The sequence below is a fragment of the Pelodiscus sinensis genome, chromosome 19, assembly GCF_052426305.1.
Source record: "Pelodiscus sinensis isolate ZL-2025 chromosome 19, ASM5242630v1, whole genome shotgun sequence".
Taxonomy (NCBI): domain Eukaryota; kingdom Metazoa; phylum Chordata; order Testudines; family Trionychidae; genus Pelodiscus; species Pelodiscus sinensis.
The window spans coordinates 4301280-4319220 of record NC_143070.1 but is presented as its reverse complement, the minus strand read 5'-3'; the positions used below and the strand labels follow the sequence as shown (position 1 = coordinate 4319220).

At 50.6% G+C, this 17941-nt stretch overlaps 1 protein-coding gene across 1 annotated transcript; it reads left to right on the top strand.

The window, feature by feature from the left end:
* The first annotated feature begins 1129 nt into the window (after positions 1-1129).
* Positions 1130-17164, top strand: LOC149522065 (killer cell lectin-like receptor subfamily F member 1). Its single transcript, XM_089771758.1, has 6 exons — positions 1130-2436; positions 6932-7030; positions 9182-9331; positions 11601-11755; positions 14263-14375; positions 15503-17164. Exons 1-6 carry the CDS (start codon positions 2145-2147, stop codon positions 15645-15647), a joined length of 954 nt encoding a protein of 317 aa, XP_089627884.1. The 5' UTR covers positions 1130-2144; the 3' UTR covers positions 15648-17164.
* The last annotated feature ends 777 nt before the right edge of the window (positions 17165-17941 follow it).

Sequence of the window (17941 nt, the reverse complement as noted above, 5' to 3'; positions counted from 1 at the left end):
ATCTAGACGTGCTTTTCCAAAAATGCTTTTAACGGAAAACTTTTCCGTTAAAAGCATTTTTGGAAAATCATGCCAGTGTAGACGTAGCCTCTAATGTTCTATGATTCTATGATGCGGGGCTGTTTGGGGCTAGGGCAGGGACTTGGGTTCATGACTGGGGTAGGGTTTCAGGATGGCTACGTCTACACTGGCCCCTTTTCCGGAAGGGGCATGTTAATTTCAACTATCGTAGTAGGGAAATCCGCGGGGGATTTAAATATCCCCCGCGGCATTTAAATAATGTCCGCCGCTTTTTTCCGGCTTTTAGAAAAGCCGGAAAAGAGCGTCTACACTGGCCCCGATCCTCCGGAAAAAAAGCCCTTTTCCAGAGGCTCTTATTCCTACTTTGAAGTAGGAATAAGAGCCTCCGGAAAAGGGTGCTTTTTCCGGAGGATCGGGGCCAGTGTAGACGCTCTTTTCCGGCTTTTTTAAAAGCCGGAAAAAAGCGGTGGACATTTTTATTTAAATGCCGCGGGGGATATTTAAATCCCCCGCGGATTTCCCTACTACAATAGGTGAAATTAACATGCCCCTTCCGGAAAAGGGGCCAGTGTAGACGTAGCCATCGCGAGCTCCAGCAGAGCATTTTCGGAAAATCATGCCAATGTAGGCGTAGCCCATAGTTTCCTTCCTAACTCCTTGGTGAGCCCTGGGAGGGATGGACGGGCCCTTTTCTCGTGGTTGCTGCTGCTCGTGCTTGTTCCTGGGGTTAGCCCATCAGGCCAAGGCCAGGGCGTGGTATTGCTGGGAGCCACAAGTGAGAATCAAGGGAGTCACCAGGAAAAATAATAGAATCATAGAACACTAGGGGGCTGTGTCTACACTGGGCCACTTATTCCGGAAAAGCAGCCGCTTTTCCGGAATAACTTGCCAGCTGTCTACACTGGCCGCTTGAATTTCCGGAAAAGCAATGACGATCTACTGTAAAATTGTGTTTTTCCAGAAAAACTATGTTGCTCCCGTTCGGGCAAAATTCCTTTTCTGGAAAACTGTTCCGGAAAAGGACTAGTGTAGACAGCCCAGTAGTCTTTTCCGGAAAAAAGCCCCGATCGCGAAAATGACAATCGGGGCTTTTTTGCGGAAAAGCGCGTCTAGATTGGCCACGGACGCTTTTCCGGAAAAAGTGCTTTTCCGGAAAAGCATCCTGCCAATGTAAACGATCTTTTTCCGGAAATACTTATAACGGAAAACTGTTCCGTTTTAAGCATTTCCGGAAAAGGGTGCCAGTGTAGACATAGCCTAGGACTGGAAGGGACCTCGAGAGTCCAGTCGCCTGCCCTCACAGCAGGACCCAGTACTGTCTAGAGCAGTGCTTCTCAATCTTTGTTTATAACGTACCCCCTTAAAAAATTATAAGTACCCCCAGGACCTAGAGTTTTCAGACACTCAACATTTTTTTCTACCATTGCTACATTTGTTGAAACAATTTAATCGTAGCCGGGTGGTGATGGCATTTTTGGGTGTAAAAAGTACAAAACTAATAAAATGCTGTAAAACTTAAAACAGAAATTCAGGTTTCGCCAAATGTTAGTGGTGTCGACGTACCCCCCAGACTGCTCTCGAGTACCCCTGAGGGGATGTGTACCACTGGATGAGAAACACTCATCTAGATCATCCCTGACAGATGTCTGTCCAACCTGCTCTTAAGTATCTCCAGAGAAGGAAATAAAAACCGGAAGCAAACCCCCCCTTTGGGGTGCAGCTCTCCGGCCTGCAGAGGGTCAGCCTTTGAAACTCCCCCCTGAACTTCTTCCCACCCCCCATCAGTGGCTGTAGCACCCATTTCCCTTTGGGGGGGGGCAAATTGGGCTGGGCTCCCTGACTCCGGGAGAGCCCAGCTGCAGTGCGGGTCCCCCTCCCCGTGCGTGAGAGAGCTATCAGCCTCGACCGGCAAGGTCACGAGCCAAAAAAATACCAGAGTCCTCCTGCCACCCAAACCTCCAGGGGCCTGGCTCTTGGATTCAGGCGCTTCACCCTCCCACCAGCCATATCCCATCAGCAGAGCTGGGAAACAGTGCCATGAGGCATCAGGAGAGCTTTGAGGCTGATTTTTGCATAGGACACAAGGCCCAAGGTAGGGCCCCGCCCTGCTCCAGTTTGGACCCATGCCAGCTTGCTGTGCGAGGCCTGACGTTTCCTGTGTGGTTTCCAAGCGGGCTGGCCTGGGAGGCGTCCGTTTCCTCCGCACGTTGGTGCCCTACAAGCCAAACGGTCCGGATCTCAGGCAACCCGTCCCTGGGTCTCTCGGTCTGTCTCTGATTCCCCCCAGCCCCTTCCCATTTGCTGGGAGGCAAGAACAGCGACTGCAGAGGATGCAGGATGAGGCAGGTTACACGGTGCTGAATCTCCGATCCAAGATGGGAACCACCAGGTGCCTGGCGGCAAACAGGATCCAAGGTATCGCTCCGAAGTCTCTGCAGGGCCTCTCCCTTCCCTCACAGTCATTCCAGATTGTGCTTTCGGAGAGAGGGAGGGGGGCGGTCTGAGGCTGGCTGGAAAACAGGCCACGGATGCTTCTTGTGATGCAGGCTCTGGCCTGGGAGGTGGGTGAATTGGTTTGAATCTTTGCTCTGCCGGCCAACTCTTTTGTGTTCCCCTGGAGAACTCTCGTCTTTGCTCCGGGCCTCGGTTTGCCCAGCTGTGACATGGGGATAAAAGCACTGCCAGTCCGGGGGAGGATGGATACAGGAAAGACCATGAGATGTTTCAATGCTGTGGGGCTTACCAAGCGTGCTCTAGCTAGGAGGATGTTCGTATGGGTGCGATGGAGGACAGCAAAGGAAGGGGGGGGATGAGGAGGATCGACATATCAGAGCCGTGGTGCTGGAACTGGTCCGTGCTACACTCCAGACAGGCTGTGGGTGGGTATGGGGTTTATTGGCCAACCCAGCACCGTTCTTGCACCGTTGTGTCTCTCAAGGCCCAGCCCTACGGCCTGGAGGGCTCGGCTCTGTTTCTTGCCGAGTTTGTATGGAGCAGAAGAAGAGAATTCCCGCAATGAGCTGTTTGGGGCTAGGATCCCCGACATCTTGGTGTAGAAAGCAACCCAATGGAGCCTGCCTGGCTGCCCTGTAGGTATTCAACGTGAACCACCCCGCAGGGAATAGTAATAGAGATGTCGCCGAATTAAGCTGATCTTGCTGAAACAAAAGACAGGACTATGCAGCACTTTTAAAGACTAACAAGATGGTTTATTAGGCCTTGATGAGCTTTCGTGGGCCAGACCCACTTCCTCAGATCAAATTCATGCCAATTCTCTTCCAGAATTTGATGTGAGGAAGTGGGTCTGGCCACTGATAGCAGTTTTCAAGTATCTAAAAGGGTGTTACAAGGAGGGTGGAGAAAAATTGTTCTCCTTGGCCTCTGGGGATAGAACAAGAAGCAATGGGCTTAAATTGCAGCAAGGGAGGTTTAGGTGGGACATTAGGAAAAACTTCCTAACTGTCGGGCTGGTGAAACACTGGAATAAATTGCTCAGGGGGGTTATGGAATCTCCATCCCTAGAGATATTTAAGAGCAGGTTGGACAGACACCTGTCAGGGATGGTCTAGATGGTGCTGGGTCCTGCCGTGAGGGCAGGGGATGGGACTTGATGACCTCTCGAGGTCCCTTCCAGTTCTAGTGTTCTATGATTCTACGATGTGGGGCTGTTCGGGGCTAGGGCAGGGACTTGGGTTCATGACTGGGGTAGGGTTTCAGGATGTGAGCTCCAGCAGGGCACTGTTTACATCAGGTGGCTCCTGGGTGGTGGTGCAATGGGATTAAGACAGGCTCGCCCTTGCCCTGGCCCTGCACCACACCCAAAAGCAGCCAGCAAACTCCTTCCCAAGTCTTGTTGTGGCCCCTGTCTGCACCGTGGAGATAGGATACAGAGTGGGAGAGGGGGGCACCTCGACATCAGCGCCTCCTCCTCTTCCTCCCCTGCCTCGCACAGCAAACAGGAGGCTCCTGAGGGGTTTGCTCCAAGGCAAAGGGTAGGAAATGCGCAGCAGTGGCAGAAGAAGCCGCTGAAGTGCCGGCGCTTGACAGCCTCTTGGCCAAACCAGTCAGGATCCCCTGTGAGAGGCTCCAAGATCGACCAGTAGATCCCGATCGACTGGTTGGTGTCCACTGTCCTAGCAGCAGCACTAAGCAACCACTCACAGTTGCTGCACTGGGCTAGGACCCAGGAGAACTGGATCCAGTTGCTAACTCTCCCCCAGATCCTGTGTGCGAGACCGTGACCAAATCGCTGTATCTCTCAGGGCCTCGGTTGCCTCTGTCTGCAACTGGAGGGATATAATCAGCCCTTTGAGCAATGAGTTCTCACCAGGAGTCACTCGGTACTAGTGTCCAAGGGATAACAACGCATGCCGCACCACATCCTGTCTCTGTCCTACCTCAGATTTGGTGTGTCCTGTGAAGCGTTCATCTAGGGACCGTTTCTCACCTCCATTTCCTGTATTGCTTTGTTTGACAATCTCGCCGAAGCTGAAAGAACAAGGTCAGCCCCGGGGCAGTCTGGCTTCTACCTGTTGCACTTCCTCAACGTTGCTGAGGAACAAACCCAGACGAAGGGTGGGCCGGAGCCGTATGGCTTTTGGGTTGTTTATTGGCACAGAATCTCAAAAGTAAAGTGATACTCTCACACACACACACCCCACAGTCATGCTGACAGTTTGGAGGCAGGCTGCAAGTGTAGCGTTGATTACTCCCTGGTGGCTGGAGTGCTGGCCAGGCATCAACTTCCTGCAGACTCATCCATGATGTTCCTTGGGAGATCCCTTCGGATCTGCAGGAGGCTTTGCTTCCTCTGGGCCGGTCCCAGGTTTCTTCTGTGATGTTACATTTTGTCCGAGAGAGAGAGAGAGAGAGTTTCTGGCCACTTCTCAGTTGATTTAGCAGCTTGTGCCTTAAAAGGTCACGGATCCTAACCCGCCTTTTGGCTGAATATTTCTCATTCACACCTCACGCATATTCCACAGGTAACATGCATATTTATAAGCCATATAGTTTCTAAGCAAAATGGGGCCTCATGGCCTTAGGTACAAGAAATTGCACTGGACTACAGATAACATACCAAAGGCATGATAAAAAGCTTAAAAAATTATAACTAAGGCTACGTCTCTACTGCACCTCTCTGCGGCAAAAGCGTATGCAAATGAAGCACAGATTAGCATATTGCTGTGCTTCATTTGCATAATTAATGAGGGACCATTTTTGCACCGAAATGAATTAGGGACCTTCTTGCACAAGAGCCGTTCTTCCTCATGTTTACAGGAAGAACGGCTCTTGAACAAGAGGGTTTTTTTTGTGCAAAAAAGGAGCCGTCTACACAGCTCCTTTTTGCTCAAAAGCCTCTTGCACAAAAGTGGCCCCTAATTAAGTATGCAAATGAAGCACAGAGATATGCTAATCCACACGTCATTTGCATACGCTTTTGCAGAAGAGAGGTGCAGTATAGACGGAGCCTAAGAAAGCCAAGGTCAGGGAAGAAGGGAAAAGCAGAGGCGCATGTCTGGTCAGCTGAACACCAGTGAAGCGGAGGGAGAATGACTGGTAATATTAACATCCACAGGAACTTAGGGGAGTTGGGTGCCTACCTCCCATTTGTGCTTCTGGCAAACATCCTCCATCTTCCCTAACCTGATGATCCAATGCTGTAACTAAGGCTGTGAGCTCCTTGGGCAGGAGCTGTCTCTGTTCTGTGTCTGTAGTGCGCTTGGCTTAGTGGAGACCTGGGGCGTGATTTTGGGCGCTCCAGCAAGATAAATCATTTTCCCTTAGGGAATAGCTAAACAAAATTTCTTGGCTCAGGCCAATTGTTGGTTGAACCTAAATATTTTGGATCCGTTCAATATTAATCACCGTTCATTTGCCCACGTTGCTGCAGTGCCTCATGGGAGATGTAGTTTGGAGGCCGCGCACCCACATGTCCTCCTATGAGCTGGGCCCCTCAGATGGACTACCCTTCCCATAATGCACCTTGCTTCCTGCTGAGCCACTTGGGTGCATTGTGGGAGATGTAGTCCTCTCAGAGTGCCCAACTCAGGGGAGAATAGAGGTGCCTGAACAACTCCTATGAGGTACCACTGCACGCAGGTCGATGCTGAACTAACCCAAAACGAAACATTTATGGTTAAAATCATTTGTTTAAACTGTCCGTTCCATCCATTTAAAAAAGCTCCAAAACCCCAGCCCTGACGTTTTGATTTATTTTGTCCTATTTCCAAACCGAACCTGTCAGAAGCTCCTGTAGGGAGGGAAATTCTGATTTTTAATCTGCTATAGTGGCCGGTGAATGTGTCCTCTTTGATTTTTGGAGGCCTTACTTGAGAATACTTCTCACTTATGTGTGGCCGCTCTGACTGATTTTTTTTCGATGGGTCAGTGACCCCCCCACCTAAAAACGGTTCCCCGCCCCTGCTTTAAAGGGTCCCGATTCCGAGGAAATGCTGAGCGCCTATCCCTGGTGACTCAGTTCCCCCATAAGGTGTCACCAGCTAGGCCCCTAAAATCCCTAATGAACTAGGTCCATCAATGGCTGTTAGCCAGGATGGGAAGGGAGGGTTTCCTTAGCCTCTGTTTGCCAGAAGCTGGGAATAGATCGCTTGATGATTGTTCTGTTCCCTCCCTCTGGGGCACCTGGCCTTGGCCACTGTGGGCCGACAGGACCCTGGGCGAGATGGACCTTTGGTCTGACCCAATGTGGCCGTTATGTTAAGATCTTCTGTCACATCTTGCCCCGTGGCTGTGAGCACTTCTGCCGAGGGGCGTTTGAGCTGGAGAGCCATGTCGAGTCCCTCCTGGCCTCTGTTTTTCACCCAGAAAGAGGTGCTAGAAAGGGTGATGCTGTTCCTTGTTCCACGGCCCAGGGGGACACTGAGGCTGACGTACAAATCCTCATTCACAGGTTCTCCTGCCGACCTCCGCGGGTATAAAATCATCATCGGCCTTCTGGGGGCCTGGAGCATCGTGGCGACGCTGGCTGCGCTCACGCTGAGCATTCTGGGTAAGTGGCCCCATCCGGTTTGTTTTTGTGGGCATCCTGAAAACCGTCCCAGCTTTCAGGGGCTCCTAGGTTCCCAGACTGGCTGCCTGGATAACACAGGCCAGAGATCTGCCCCTATCATAATTCCTAGAGCAGATCTCTTGGGAAAACCATCCCTGCTTGATTCTTAAAATGGTCAGGGATGGAGAATCTGCCATAGACTCTCCATGCCTGGAGATATTTAAGGGCAGGTTGGGCAGACATCTATCAGGGATGGCCTAGACCAGTGGTAGATCCTGATCGACTGGTAGATCTTGGAGCCTTTGACAGGTGATCCTGAGAGGTTTGGCTGAGAGACTATCAAGTGCCGGCACTTCATCTGCCCCTCTCAGCACTGCCATGCTGCTCCTGCCATCTTGGAGCTGTCTCCCCCACCCACACACACACCCGTGGGAGCCTCCTGCTTGCTGTGCAGGGCATGGGAAGAAGAGGAAGGGGGGTGCTGATCTCAGGGTGCTGCTTCCTCCACCCTGAACCCCACCTCCACAGACCAGAAGGAGAGAGTTTGCTGGCTGCTTTTGGAAGTGGTACAGGACAAGGACAGAGGTGAACCTGCCTTAGCCCCCTGCACCACCATCCAGAAGCCACCTGTGGTAAGCAGGGCCCAGCTGAAGCCTGCATTCCGTTCCCTGGCCCCAGACCTGAACCCCTCCAGCACCCCAAATTCCTGCCTCCAGCCTGATAAAAGTGAGTGAGGATAGGGGAGGGAGGACGGAGTGAGAAGGGGCGGGGTCTCGGAGAAGGGGCGGGAAGGAGGAGGGGCCAGGGTATTTGGGTTTGAGGTAGATCCTGGATTGCAATTAAATTCAAAAAGTGATCTCATGCTTATTTACTGATCTAGACAGCGCTTGGTCCTGCCGTGTGTGCAGGGGACTGGACTCAATGACCTCTAGAGATCCCTTCCAGTTCTAGTGTTCTATGAAATGACAGGGAAGGCTGAAAGAATTGGGCTTGTTTAGTTTACTGCCATCAGAGAAACCTCTCCGTTCTTTCAACTTTATGTCGAAAGAAGTCAATGGCGGTGCTAGAAAAATGGCAGTTTTTCTGGAAAAACGCTGCAGTGTAGTCACACCTTGCACAAACTGAGCTTGTTTAATAGTGATAGAAATGTAGCCGTGTTAGTCTGGTGTGGCTGAAACAAAAAACAAGACTATGTAGCACTTTAAAGACTAACAAGATGGTTTATTAGATGATGAGCTTTCGTGGGCCAGACCCACTTCCTCAGATCAAATAGTGGAAGAAAATAGTCAACTATTTTCTTCCACTATTTGATCTGAGGAAGTGGGTCTGGCCCACGAAAGCTCATCATCTATTAAACCATTTTGTTAGTCTTTAAAGTGCTACATAGTCCTGTATTTTGTGTGAGCTTGTTTAATTTGGAAAGGAGAAGACCGAGAGGGGACATGATAACAGTTGTCAAGTATCTAAAAGGGTGTTATAAGGAGGATGGAGAAAAATTGTTCTCCTTGGCCTCTGAGGATAGGACAAGAAGCAATGGGCTTAAACTGCAGCAAGGGAGGTTTAGGTTGGACATTAGGAAAAAGTTCCTAACAGTCAGGGTGGTCAGACACTGGAATAAATTGCCCAGGGAGGTTGTGGACTCTCCATCCCTGGAGATATTTAAGAGCAGGTTGGACAGACACCTGACAGGGGATGGTCTACATGGGGCTTGGTCCTGCCGTGTGTGCAGGGAGCTGGACTTGATGACCTCTTGAGATCCCTTCCAGTTCTAGTGTTCTAGGATTCTGTGACCCTTGGCAATTTGCTCCGGTGGTTAATTACCCTCCTTTACACATTGGCTTCCAGGTTATTGTTCTTATTCCTTTGCTGAATAAGGGTTAAGCTATATAGAGTGATATATCCAGGGCCAAAGCATGAGTCAGTTACAACATCCAATCCCTAGGCTCCTGATAGTTTTCCCTGCCCTAATCCGCTCAGTCTAACTCCGCTCCTAGTGCCGGGGGTAGAACCCACAAATCCTAGTGCCCCATCCTGGCTCCTCCCCCTGAATTCATGTTTCTTTTCTCCCCTTGATCTCCCTCTGAAGATCATTCTCCACTCACATGTTGCCCAGTGAAAATTCTTACCCCGGCTCTCCTGGCTCTTTTCAAGGCTCGTCTCCGGCAGGACTGCTGGGTGCAGCGCCGAACGCTACCGCAGAGGGTGGGGTCCACGCGGGGGAAGAATGCAGCGCCCGTCTGAACCACCTCGTGGCCCGCCTGAGCCAGGAGCTGTGTGCCCCCCCCAACAGCAGCTCCCTGGGTACGCCTGGCTGCTTCTCTCTGGCATCGGCAGCTCTGTTTAAAGGCCTCTGGAGAGATGGGGGCAGAGCAGTGATTGAAAGGGGGCGGGCAATCATTTTGATGGGAATTTTGTCAGTGGTAAAAGGCCACAGTCTCCCCTGATACTAATGAAGGGGGCGCGGGGGCCGGGATGGAGGTTGGGTGCATAAGGGAGCTTGGGGTAAAGGACTGGGGCACAGGAGGGGGGGTGGGATCTGGGAAGGAGTTTGGGTGAAGGAGGAAGTTGTGATGTGGGACAGGGGACTGGGGTGCAGGGGTTTGGGTTGTGACCTAGGGTAGGAGGGGGATGTGGCCTGGGGCATTGGATTAGGGGAGAGACTCTGAGAAGGGGTAGATGTGCAGGAGGGGGGGCAGAGAGATTGGGGTACATAGGGTAGAGGAGTGAGAGGTCAGAGGGTTGGCGGGTGCTGGAGGCAGGCTCTGAGGAGGCGCTTACTTGGGTAGCACCCAGCCAGCAGCCCAGCAGGTTCCTCATCCAGGCTCCCTGCCTCCCATGCACCCCCTCCTCCCAGGCTGCTCAGAGCAGCTGGCTGCAGGGGCCATGTGTGCTGCTCTGAATGCTGCGAGCCCAATGGGAGGGGGAGAAGTAATTCAGAGGAGGGTTGCCAGATAAAAAATCCTGAACATGCCGGGGGAAAAAATTGGTTGAGTTAAAAAAAAAAAAAAGGGACCAAACTTGTTGAGGGAAAAAAAAAAAGGTCACTGCACCTTTAAATCCCCACACTCTCCACTCCTTCCACCCCTGCTAGACATGTCAGGGAAAGAACGTCCCCACCGGCCTTCCATCCAAGAAAAAGAGAAAATACCGGACATTGTACATGTCCGGTATTTTCCGGTTTTTTTACTGGACAGAGACAACAAATACCAGACTGTCCAGGTGAAAACCAGACACCTGGCAACCCTAATTCGGACACCGCCTGTTCTTCAAAGGGGCAGCTTCAATTGGCTGGAAACCATCCAATGGGAGCTGTGAGATTGTGCTGGGGGCGGGTGCAGTGCATGAAGCCTCTCTTCCCCCCTCTCTCCAGGCTCACAGCTGTTCATCGACAACCAGGGCCCTGCTTCTGGCTTTTCTGAGTGGCATGCTGGGGTGGAGCAGACGGGAGCCTGCCTGAGGCTTCTGCTGAGCCGTGGGCCGGACCTGGTGGCTTGGAGGGCTGGATCCAGTCCATGGGCTGTATTTTGCCCATCCCAACCTAGTGGCTACCCTGTAGTTGAGGGCATGACAGCAGGTGATAGCATCCGTGAGGGCAGGTGCCAATGGTGTACTAGCTCCATCTCCTGGAAAAAAGTTTGTAAGTGGTTTATAAGTGCTGATTGTTCCTGGAGTCATTCCACTGTCCTCAATGGAGTTCTGCTAGTGCCTCATGCTTCCAGCTGGGATCGTTGGGCCGGACGCTGCACAGACACAGCGAGAGACAGTCCCTGCCCCAGCTGAGATCAGGGCCCCATTGTGCTGGGTGCTGCACAGACACAGCGAGAGACAGTCCCTGCCCCAGTTGAGATCAGGGCCCCGTTGGGCCGAGCGCTGCACAGACACAGTGGGAGACAGGCCCTGCCCCCAAAGAGCTCCCAATGTACACAGATCGGCTGTGTCTAGACTGGCAAGTTTTTCCGGAAAATCAGCCGCTTTTCTGGAAAAATTTGCCAGCTGTCTACACTGGCCGCTTGAATTTCCAGAAAAGCACTGACGATCTACTGTAAAATCACGAGTGCTTTTCCGGAAATACTATGCTGCTCCCGTTCGGGCAAAAGTCTTTTTCTGAAAGACTTTTGCGCAAAAGGGCCAGTGTAGACAGCACAGTACTGTTTTCCACAATAAAGCCCTGATCGTGAAAAAGGTGATCGGGGCTTTTTTTGCGGAAAACCGCGTCTAGATTGGCCACGGACGCTTTTCAGCAAAAAGTGCTTTTGCAGAAAAGCATCCTGCCAATCTAGACGCGCTTTTCCGAAAATGCTTTTAACGGAACACTTTTCCGTTAAAAGCATTTTCGGAAAATCATGCCAGTGTAGACGTAGCCATCAGATATGCCATGAAAGGGGTAACTGAGGCCCGGGAGGGAGACATGACTTTCCTAAGAAACCCAGGAAGTCTGTAGGGGGCAGCCAGTAACAGAACAGAGATTTGCTGTTGTCCAAGCCACTGCACCACGCAGCCTCTCAATGTAAGTGCCTAATCCAGCTGTATCAAGGACCATTCACGGTGTCTACTGTTTTGTCTCCTCCAGAAGGCACCAGCTGCAAAATCTGTCCCCCAGACTGGCTGCCACACAGTGACAAGTGCTACTGGTTTTCCACAGAGAGTAAAATCTGGAACAGGAGCCGTGAGGACTGCTCAGCGAAGAGCTCTCGCCTGGTGGTGATTCAGAAGCTGGATGAGATGGTAAAGTGTGAAACGGGCAGAGGGGGTGTGTTAATCTTCCCCTGGAAAGGTAGAGGTGTCAATGAATATCCTTTCTAAGCTGATTTTTAAAAATGATAAAATTGCCCTACGGACCTTCTTCATACTTCTACTTCTTCACCCAACACACAGTTAACCTGTGGAACTCCTTGCGGGAGGATGTTGTGCAGGCCCAAACTGTTACAGGGTTAAAAAAAGAACTAGATAAATTCATGGAGGATGGCTATTAGCCAGGATGGGCAGGGATGGTGCCCCTAGCCTCAGTTTGCCAGAAGCTGGGAATGGGCGTCAGGGGAAGAATCATTGGATGGTTCCCTGGTCTGTTCACTCCTTCTGGGGCACCTGGCATTGGCCACTGTCAGAAGACAGGATCTTGGGCTAGTTGGACCTTTGGGCTAGTGCAGTCTGGCCTCTCTAATGTTTTTTAACACAAAGACCAGCAAATAACCACCGTTCGCGGTTTGGCGATGTGCTTCCTCCTTTGTTGGGTTTTCAACTGCTCTGTTGGATTCTGTCCCCAATTTGTCACTTATCCATGTGCTTAGTATTATCATAGGACTGGTCCCACCTAAATTCCTCTGCCAATCTGTGTAGGTGTCCACTCCTGTTTTTCCTGCCTGTTGATTTAAAGCTTCTCTCTCCTGTTGCCAGGGGGAAAAAAAGGCCTAAACAGCCCCAAGATCTCTGAACAATGGAGAGCTACAGGTTGATACAGCAAACCCGACCAAATCCCCAGGCTGTCAAAAACCCAAGGGAAAAACACAGACTACTGTACTGTCTACACTGGCCCTTTTCCAGAACAGGTTTCTGGAAAAAGACTTTTGCCCGAACGGGAGCAGCATAGTTTTTCCAGAAAAGCACTGATGATTTTACATTAGATCGTCAGTGCTTTTCAGGAAATTCAAGCGGCCAGTGTAGACAGCTGGCAAGTTTTTCCGGAAAAGCGGCTGATTTTCCGGAATAACTTGCCAGTGTAGACACAGCTATGGTTTTAAATCCTCTTCCTCTTTAAAGCATTTGGAGCTACACAGCTCAGCAGGGCTTACGTTCAACCACAGCTGTCTAGAATGGAGCTCCTATAAATATTTTCAAATTTGGGGCTGAAGCACCAAATCCTGAATGCGGGAGGGGAGAATGGAGGGTGGGGGAGCTAGTCCGTGTCTACACAGCTGGCCGTTATTTCGAAATAGTGTCGAAATACTGTCAAGCTGGAGAACGTCTTACTCCGACTCCTGTTACCCTCAGGCTGTGTCTAGACTGGCAAGTTTTTCCGCAAAATCATTTGATTTTGTGGAAAACTTGCCAGCTGTCTACACTGGCCGTTTGAATTTCCGCAAGAACACTGACGATCTCATGTAAGATCGTCAGTGTTCTTGCGGAAATACGGTGCGGCTCCCGTTCGGGCAAAAGCCCTCTTGCACAAAACATTTGTGCAAGAGGGCCAGTGTAAACAGCACAGTACTGTTTTCCGCAAAAAAGCCCCGATTGCAAAAATGGCTTTTGCGGAAAAGCGTCCTGCCAATCTAGAAGTGATTTTTCCGAAAATGCTTTTAACGGAAAACTTTTCCGTTAAAAGCATTTCCGGAAAATCATGCCAGTGTAGACGTAGCCTCAGTGTACGAGGAGAAAGGGAAGTCGGAGGGAGGGTGCTCTGTTTCGAAATAAGTGCCGTGTAGATGCTCCCAATTTCGAAAGAAGCTATTTCAAAATAAGCTATGCAATTGACGTAGCTCAGTTTGCGTCACTTATTTGGAGTTAAGCCGTTCTGTGTAGACACACCCTTAGGCTATGTCTAGATTTGCAAGTGGAATAAGAGATCCTCCAGTAAAGGGCTTTATTCCGGAGGATCGCGCCAGTCTAGACGCTCTTTTCCGGCTTTTCCCCAAGCCGGAAAAAAAGCGGCGGCCATGTTTATTTAAATCCCGCGGGGGATATTTAAATCCCCCGTGGATTTCCCTATTCTGACTTGCCTGCTTTGCATGCCTCTTCCGGAGTAGGGGCCAGTCTAGACGTAGCCTTAGGGTACATCTAAACTGAATGGCTATTTTGGGATATCGGAGGTATCCAAAAGAGCTACCCCACGTCTTAACAAGGCGCCCATTGTTTCGAAATATTTTTCAAAATAATGGGCATGTTATTTCAGCATCCCTGTAACCCTTGTTCCACAAGGGTGAAGGGATGTCTCAAAATAACACATTATTTTGAAATTTGGTGCTGTGTAGATGCGCCATTCTTCTGAATAATCTATTGAGAAATAGAATTGAAATAAGATATGCAAATTGCATAGCGCAAATTGTGTATCTTACTTTTAGTTTAGGGCACTGTGTAGACACAATCCTAAAGATCTAACATGAGGTGCTAGTGGAAACCCACTGGTGGCCGGGTGTTGCATGTCCTGCTCATCCAACGGAGAATGTGAATAGATTATAAATCCAGCTGGGAGTCACAGCGGGCTGTCTTTTCCCCCCATGCCCCTCTCCTGCTTCTAGGAATTCATAGGCAGCAGCGTTCAGGAGAAGTACCTTGTCTGGATGGGACTCAGTGCCAACGGGCCCCGTAGGACGTGGACCTGGCTGGATGGATCCTTGTTAAATCAGACGCTGTGAGTTGCTTTTCCGGGGAGTTGCTGAATTAGGCAGAGAGCGGCCTATCTTTATAATCTGAGGCCAAGACTTTCAGTAGTGACTAGTGACTTCCAGGTGCCCAGCTGAGATGGCCCGAAAGGGCCCAGTTGCGGGGAGGTGCCGATCCACAGGATCAGACATCGGTGCCCCAAAATCCCACAGGGTTTTGAAATTCTAGGGCACAGTTTCCAAAACGCACCAAGTGATTTGGGCACTTACTGTCTGACAGCCAATGGGACGTAGGCACCCAAATCCCTTAGGTGCCTTTTGAAGATGATATGCCTAGACCCTAACTCGCTGGAAGGCCGAAATGCAGCATCCATGGGGAGAGCTTTCTGAGTGAAGCCCCCCCATGCTGCTGTTCTTTGTGCTTCTTCCTCAGAAGAGACGCTGGAAGGGGGAACAAAAATGACGAGGAACATGGAACAGCTCTTCTGTATGAGGAGAGATTAAGACTGGGACTTTTCATTTTGGAAAAAAGATGACTCCGAGGAGGGATCTGACCGAGGTCTACAAAATCATGACCTCCGTGGAGATAGTAAATAAGGAAATTTTGTTCTCATAACACGAGACCTAGGGGTCACCCAATGAAATGAATAGGTAGCAGGTTTAAAACAAACAAAAGGAAGTTTTTCTTCACACAGAGCACAGTCAACCTGTGGAACTCCTTGCCAGAGGATGTAGTGAAGGCCAAGACTGTAGCAGGGTTCAAAAAAGAACTGGATAAATTCATGGAGGTCAATGACTATTAGCTAGGATGGGTAGGAATGGTGCCCCCAAGCCTCTGATGGTCAGAAGCTGGAAATAGGTGATTTGGGAGGGATCATTTGAGGATTCCCTGTTCTGTTCACTCCCTCTGGAGCACCTGGAATTGGCCCCTGTCAGCAGACAGGAGACTGGGCTAGATGGACCCTTGGTCTTACCAGTGTGGCCGCTCTTATGAGACCGTGCCAGGACTCCATGTGGGTTGTCTTGATTATTTTCACATGCTTTGTGCTCCAATGGTCAATACTCGTCTGGGTCTAGCCACGCACACCAGCCCTGCATTAACAAGACGCCTTGCATGCCAGGAGGGCGACCAATGACTCTTCCCTTGGCCCGGCAGGTTCCCCGTGAAAGGCTCTGCCGAAAAGAACAGCTGCGGGGTGACCAAAGGGAGCTCGATCCGGTCGGAAACCTGCAGCGGGGAATACAGATGGGTTTGCCAGAAGGACGCCCTGTGGATCGACAGCGGTTCGAGTGCTCTGTAGCAGACCTGCGGCAATTGGCTTTATACCCGCTTTTGCCGTTTGGATGGGGGGGATGCAAATTGAGTGTCTGGGGGGCTGGGTTGGGGGCATCTTTTACTGCAGGGCCGAGAGGGAAAACAGGCCCTAGGTATAATGCACAGCGCCAAGAATTAGAGTAAATGCTCAGCTGGAACGTAGGGTCTCGAACCTACAAGGACCGACCCACATGCCACCCACGGAGCCCTCATTATAAGATCTGGACAGTGACCTAGGGCCTCAAAGCTATTTCGGTGTGGTTCCCCCTAGGAGTAAAGTACTTAAATAGCTTCTGTGGAATTATGGGGGGGGGGGGGGGCTGGGTCCTTCTGCCTCAGTTTCCCCCGCTGGCCTCTTGGTGCTGCTCCCAGGTGCTGCTTCCCCACTGGGCTGCAGGCAAAGCAGGGAGATGAAAGCAGCTGCCATAAGCAGGTTTGAGGCCCCAGCAGTGAAATCCCCTCTTTGACGGGCTGGTTAAAGCCACGAAGGAGAAGACAGAACTGGTGGGCTCTGAGCTTCATTAGCTCTTCCCGGCTGGTCCTTAGAGAAGCCAAGTCCCCAAATGCTGCCCTATGAACAGGCCTCAGCTAGGAGAACCAGTGTTACCTTGCGAGCAGGTGTCGTTACACCAGAACAGCTTTCCCTGGCATTGTGTGGACGGGCTTAATCTGGTTTAAGAGCAGTTCATCACAGTGTAGCTTACACCTGCTCCCAGGACACCTACCCGAAACCAAATGCCAACCAAACGAAAAGCCAAACACGACCGCCCAACGAGCAAGCAGAACAGCCCCCCAAACTGTTGGCCCCAGTTTCACTAGGCCCCGTTCAATTTTTTCCTCACAGACAGGGTCTGTTCCTACAGAGAGTTTCTTCTCAACCCAGCACCTAGGCCCCCCAACTCTGGGCTTCAACTCACACAAAGGAAAGCAGCAGGCAGGTAAATCTTCCCATTACAATCTCAACACCTTCCCTCATTGGCTCTCCTGGCTCCCTGCCGACACCTCCTAGCTACCCGAGTGTAACCCTTTAGGTTACGTCTAGACTGCAGGCTTCTTTCGGAAGAAGCTTTTCCGGAAGAGTTCTTCTGGAAAAGTTTTTTTGAAAGAAAGCGTCTGCACAGCAAAAGCGCAACGAAAAAACGATCAGCTTTGTCGAAAGATAGCGTCCACATTTGATTAGATGCTCTCTCGCATTTCAGTTGTGATTGCTGTGGGCGGAGTGGCCACCAGGGCACCTGCGCTTTTTCCTGGCTGCCTCTTCTTTCGAAAAAACACTCTCTTCCGCATCCACACACACCTTTTGCTGAAAAAGGCTTCTTCCTTGTGGAATGAGGTTTACTGCTGTTGGAAAAAACTCTCCATTCTTTTTACTATTGGTTGAAAGAACGCAATAGTGGTGTGGGCGGAAGTATTACTTTTCTGGGAAAACTTCACAGAAAAGTTCTTTTCTTCAAAAAGCCATTTAAAATTTTTTTTTAAATAAACCCCTGAGTTGAATTTCCAGCCAGCTCTACACTGTGGTCTTTTAAAAAGTCAGCCATCATGTCCCCTTCCCTCCTAGCCACATGCAATGCAGGGGGGAATCCATTGCCGTTCTCTGGCCCTGGGGGTAGGGTTGCCAGATGGTTTCAACAAAAATACCGGACACACTTGACATGACATCACCATCGACATTCCATCTTAGTTTACCAATACCAGACACACTTGATATGACATCACCATCGACATTCCATCTTAGTTAGACAATACCAGACACACTTGACATGACATCACCATCGACATTCCGTCTTAGTTAGACAATACCAGACACACTTGACATGACATCACAATCGACATTCCGTCTTAGTTAGACAATACCAGACACACTTGACATGACATCACAATCGACATTCCATCTTAATTAGAAAATACCGGACAGTTCTATTTTCTCATTTCTATTTTCTCCATTAGTTTCCCGAACAGAAAGCTCAAATATTGGACTGTTCGGTTCAAAACCAGACGCCTGGCAACCCTACCACAGAGCTCCGTAACCTGGGGGGATGGAAGACGGAAAGGCCGGGATGTCTTCAGGATTGGTTGTGGTGAAGGGAATAAATCAGGGCTAGGCCCTCTGGGGATATGGCTTGGCAGGGTCCCACTGCAGGGGCGGAGGTGCCTGGTCCATGAAAGAGGGAGGAGGAGGTTTGAGGCTGTGCAGGAATGGGAGGTCCAACGCAGTGGGAGAGTCGATGGCGGGGGACAAATTAAACCAGGGCGCAGGCTGCTAGTGGGGGTAGGAGA

Excerpts from the sequence above, each read along its gene's own strand:
- LOC149522065 (XM_089771758.1), top strand. The coding sequence starts at position 2,145 with ATGCCAGCTTGCTGTGCGAGGCCTGACGTTTCCTGTGTGGTTTCCAAG. Across the intron at positions 2,437-6,931 it reads GGCGGCAAACAGGATCCAAG|GTTCTCCTGCCGACCTCCGC; the intron begins GTATCGCTCCGA and ends CCTCATTCACAG. Across the intron at positions 11,756-14,262 it reads TTCAGAAGCTGGATGAGATG|GAATTCATAGGCAGCAGCGT; the intron begins GTAAAGTGTGAA and ends TCCTGCTTCTAG.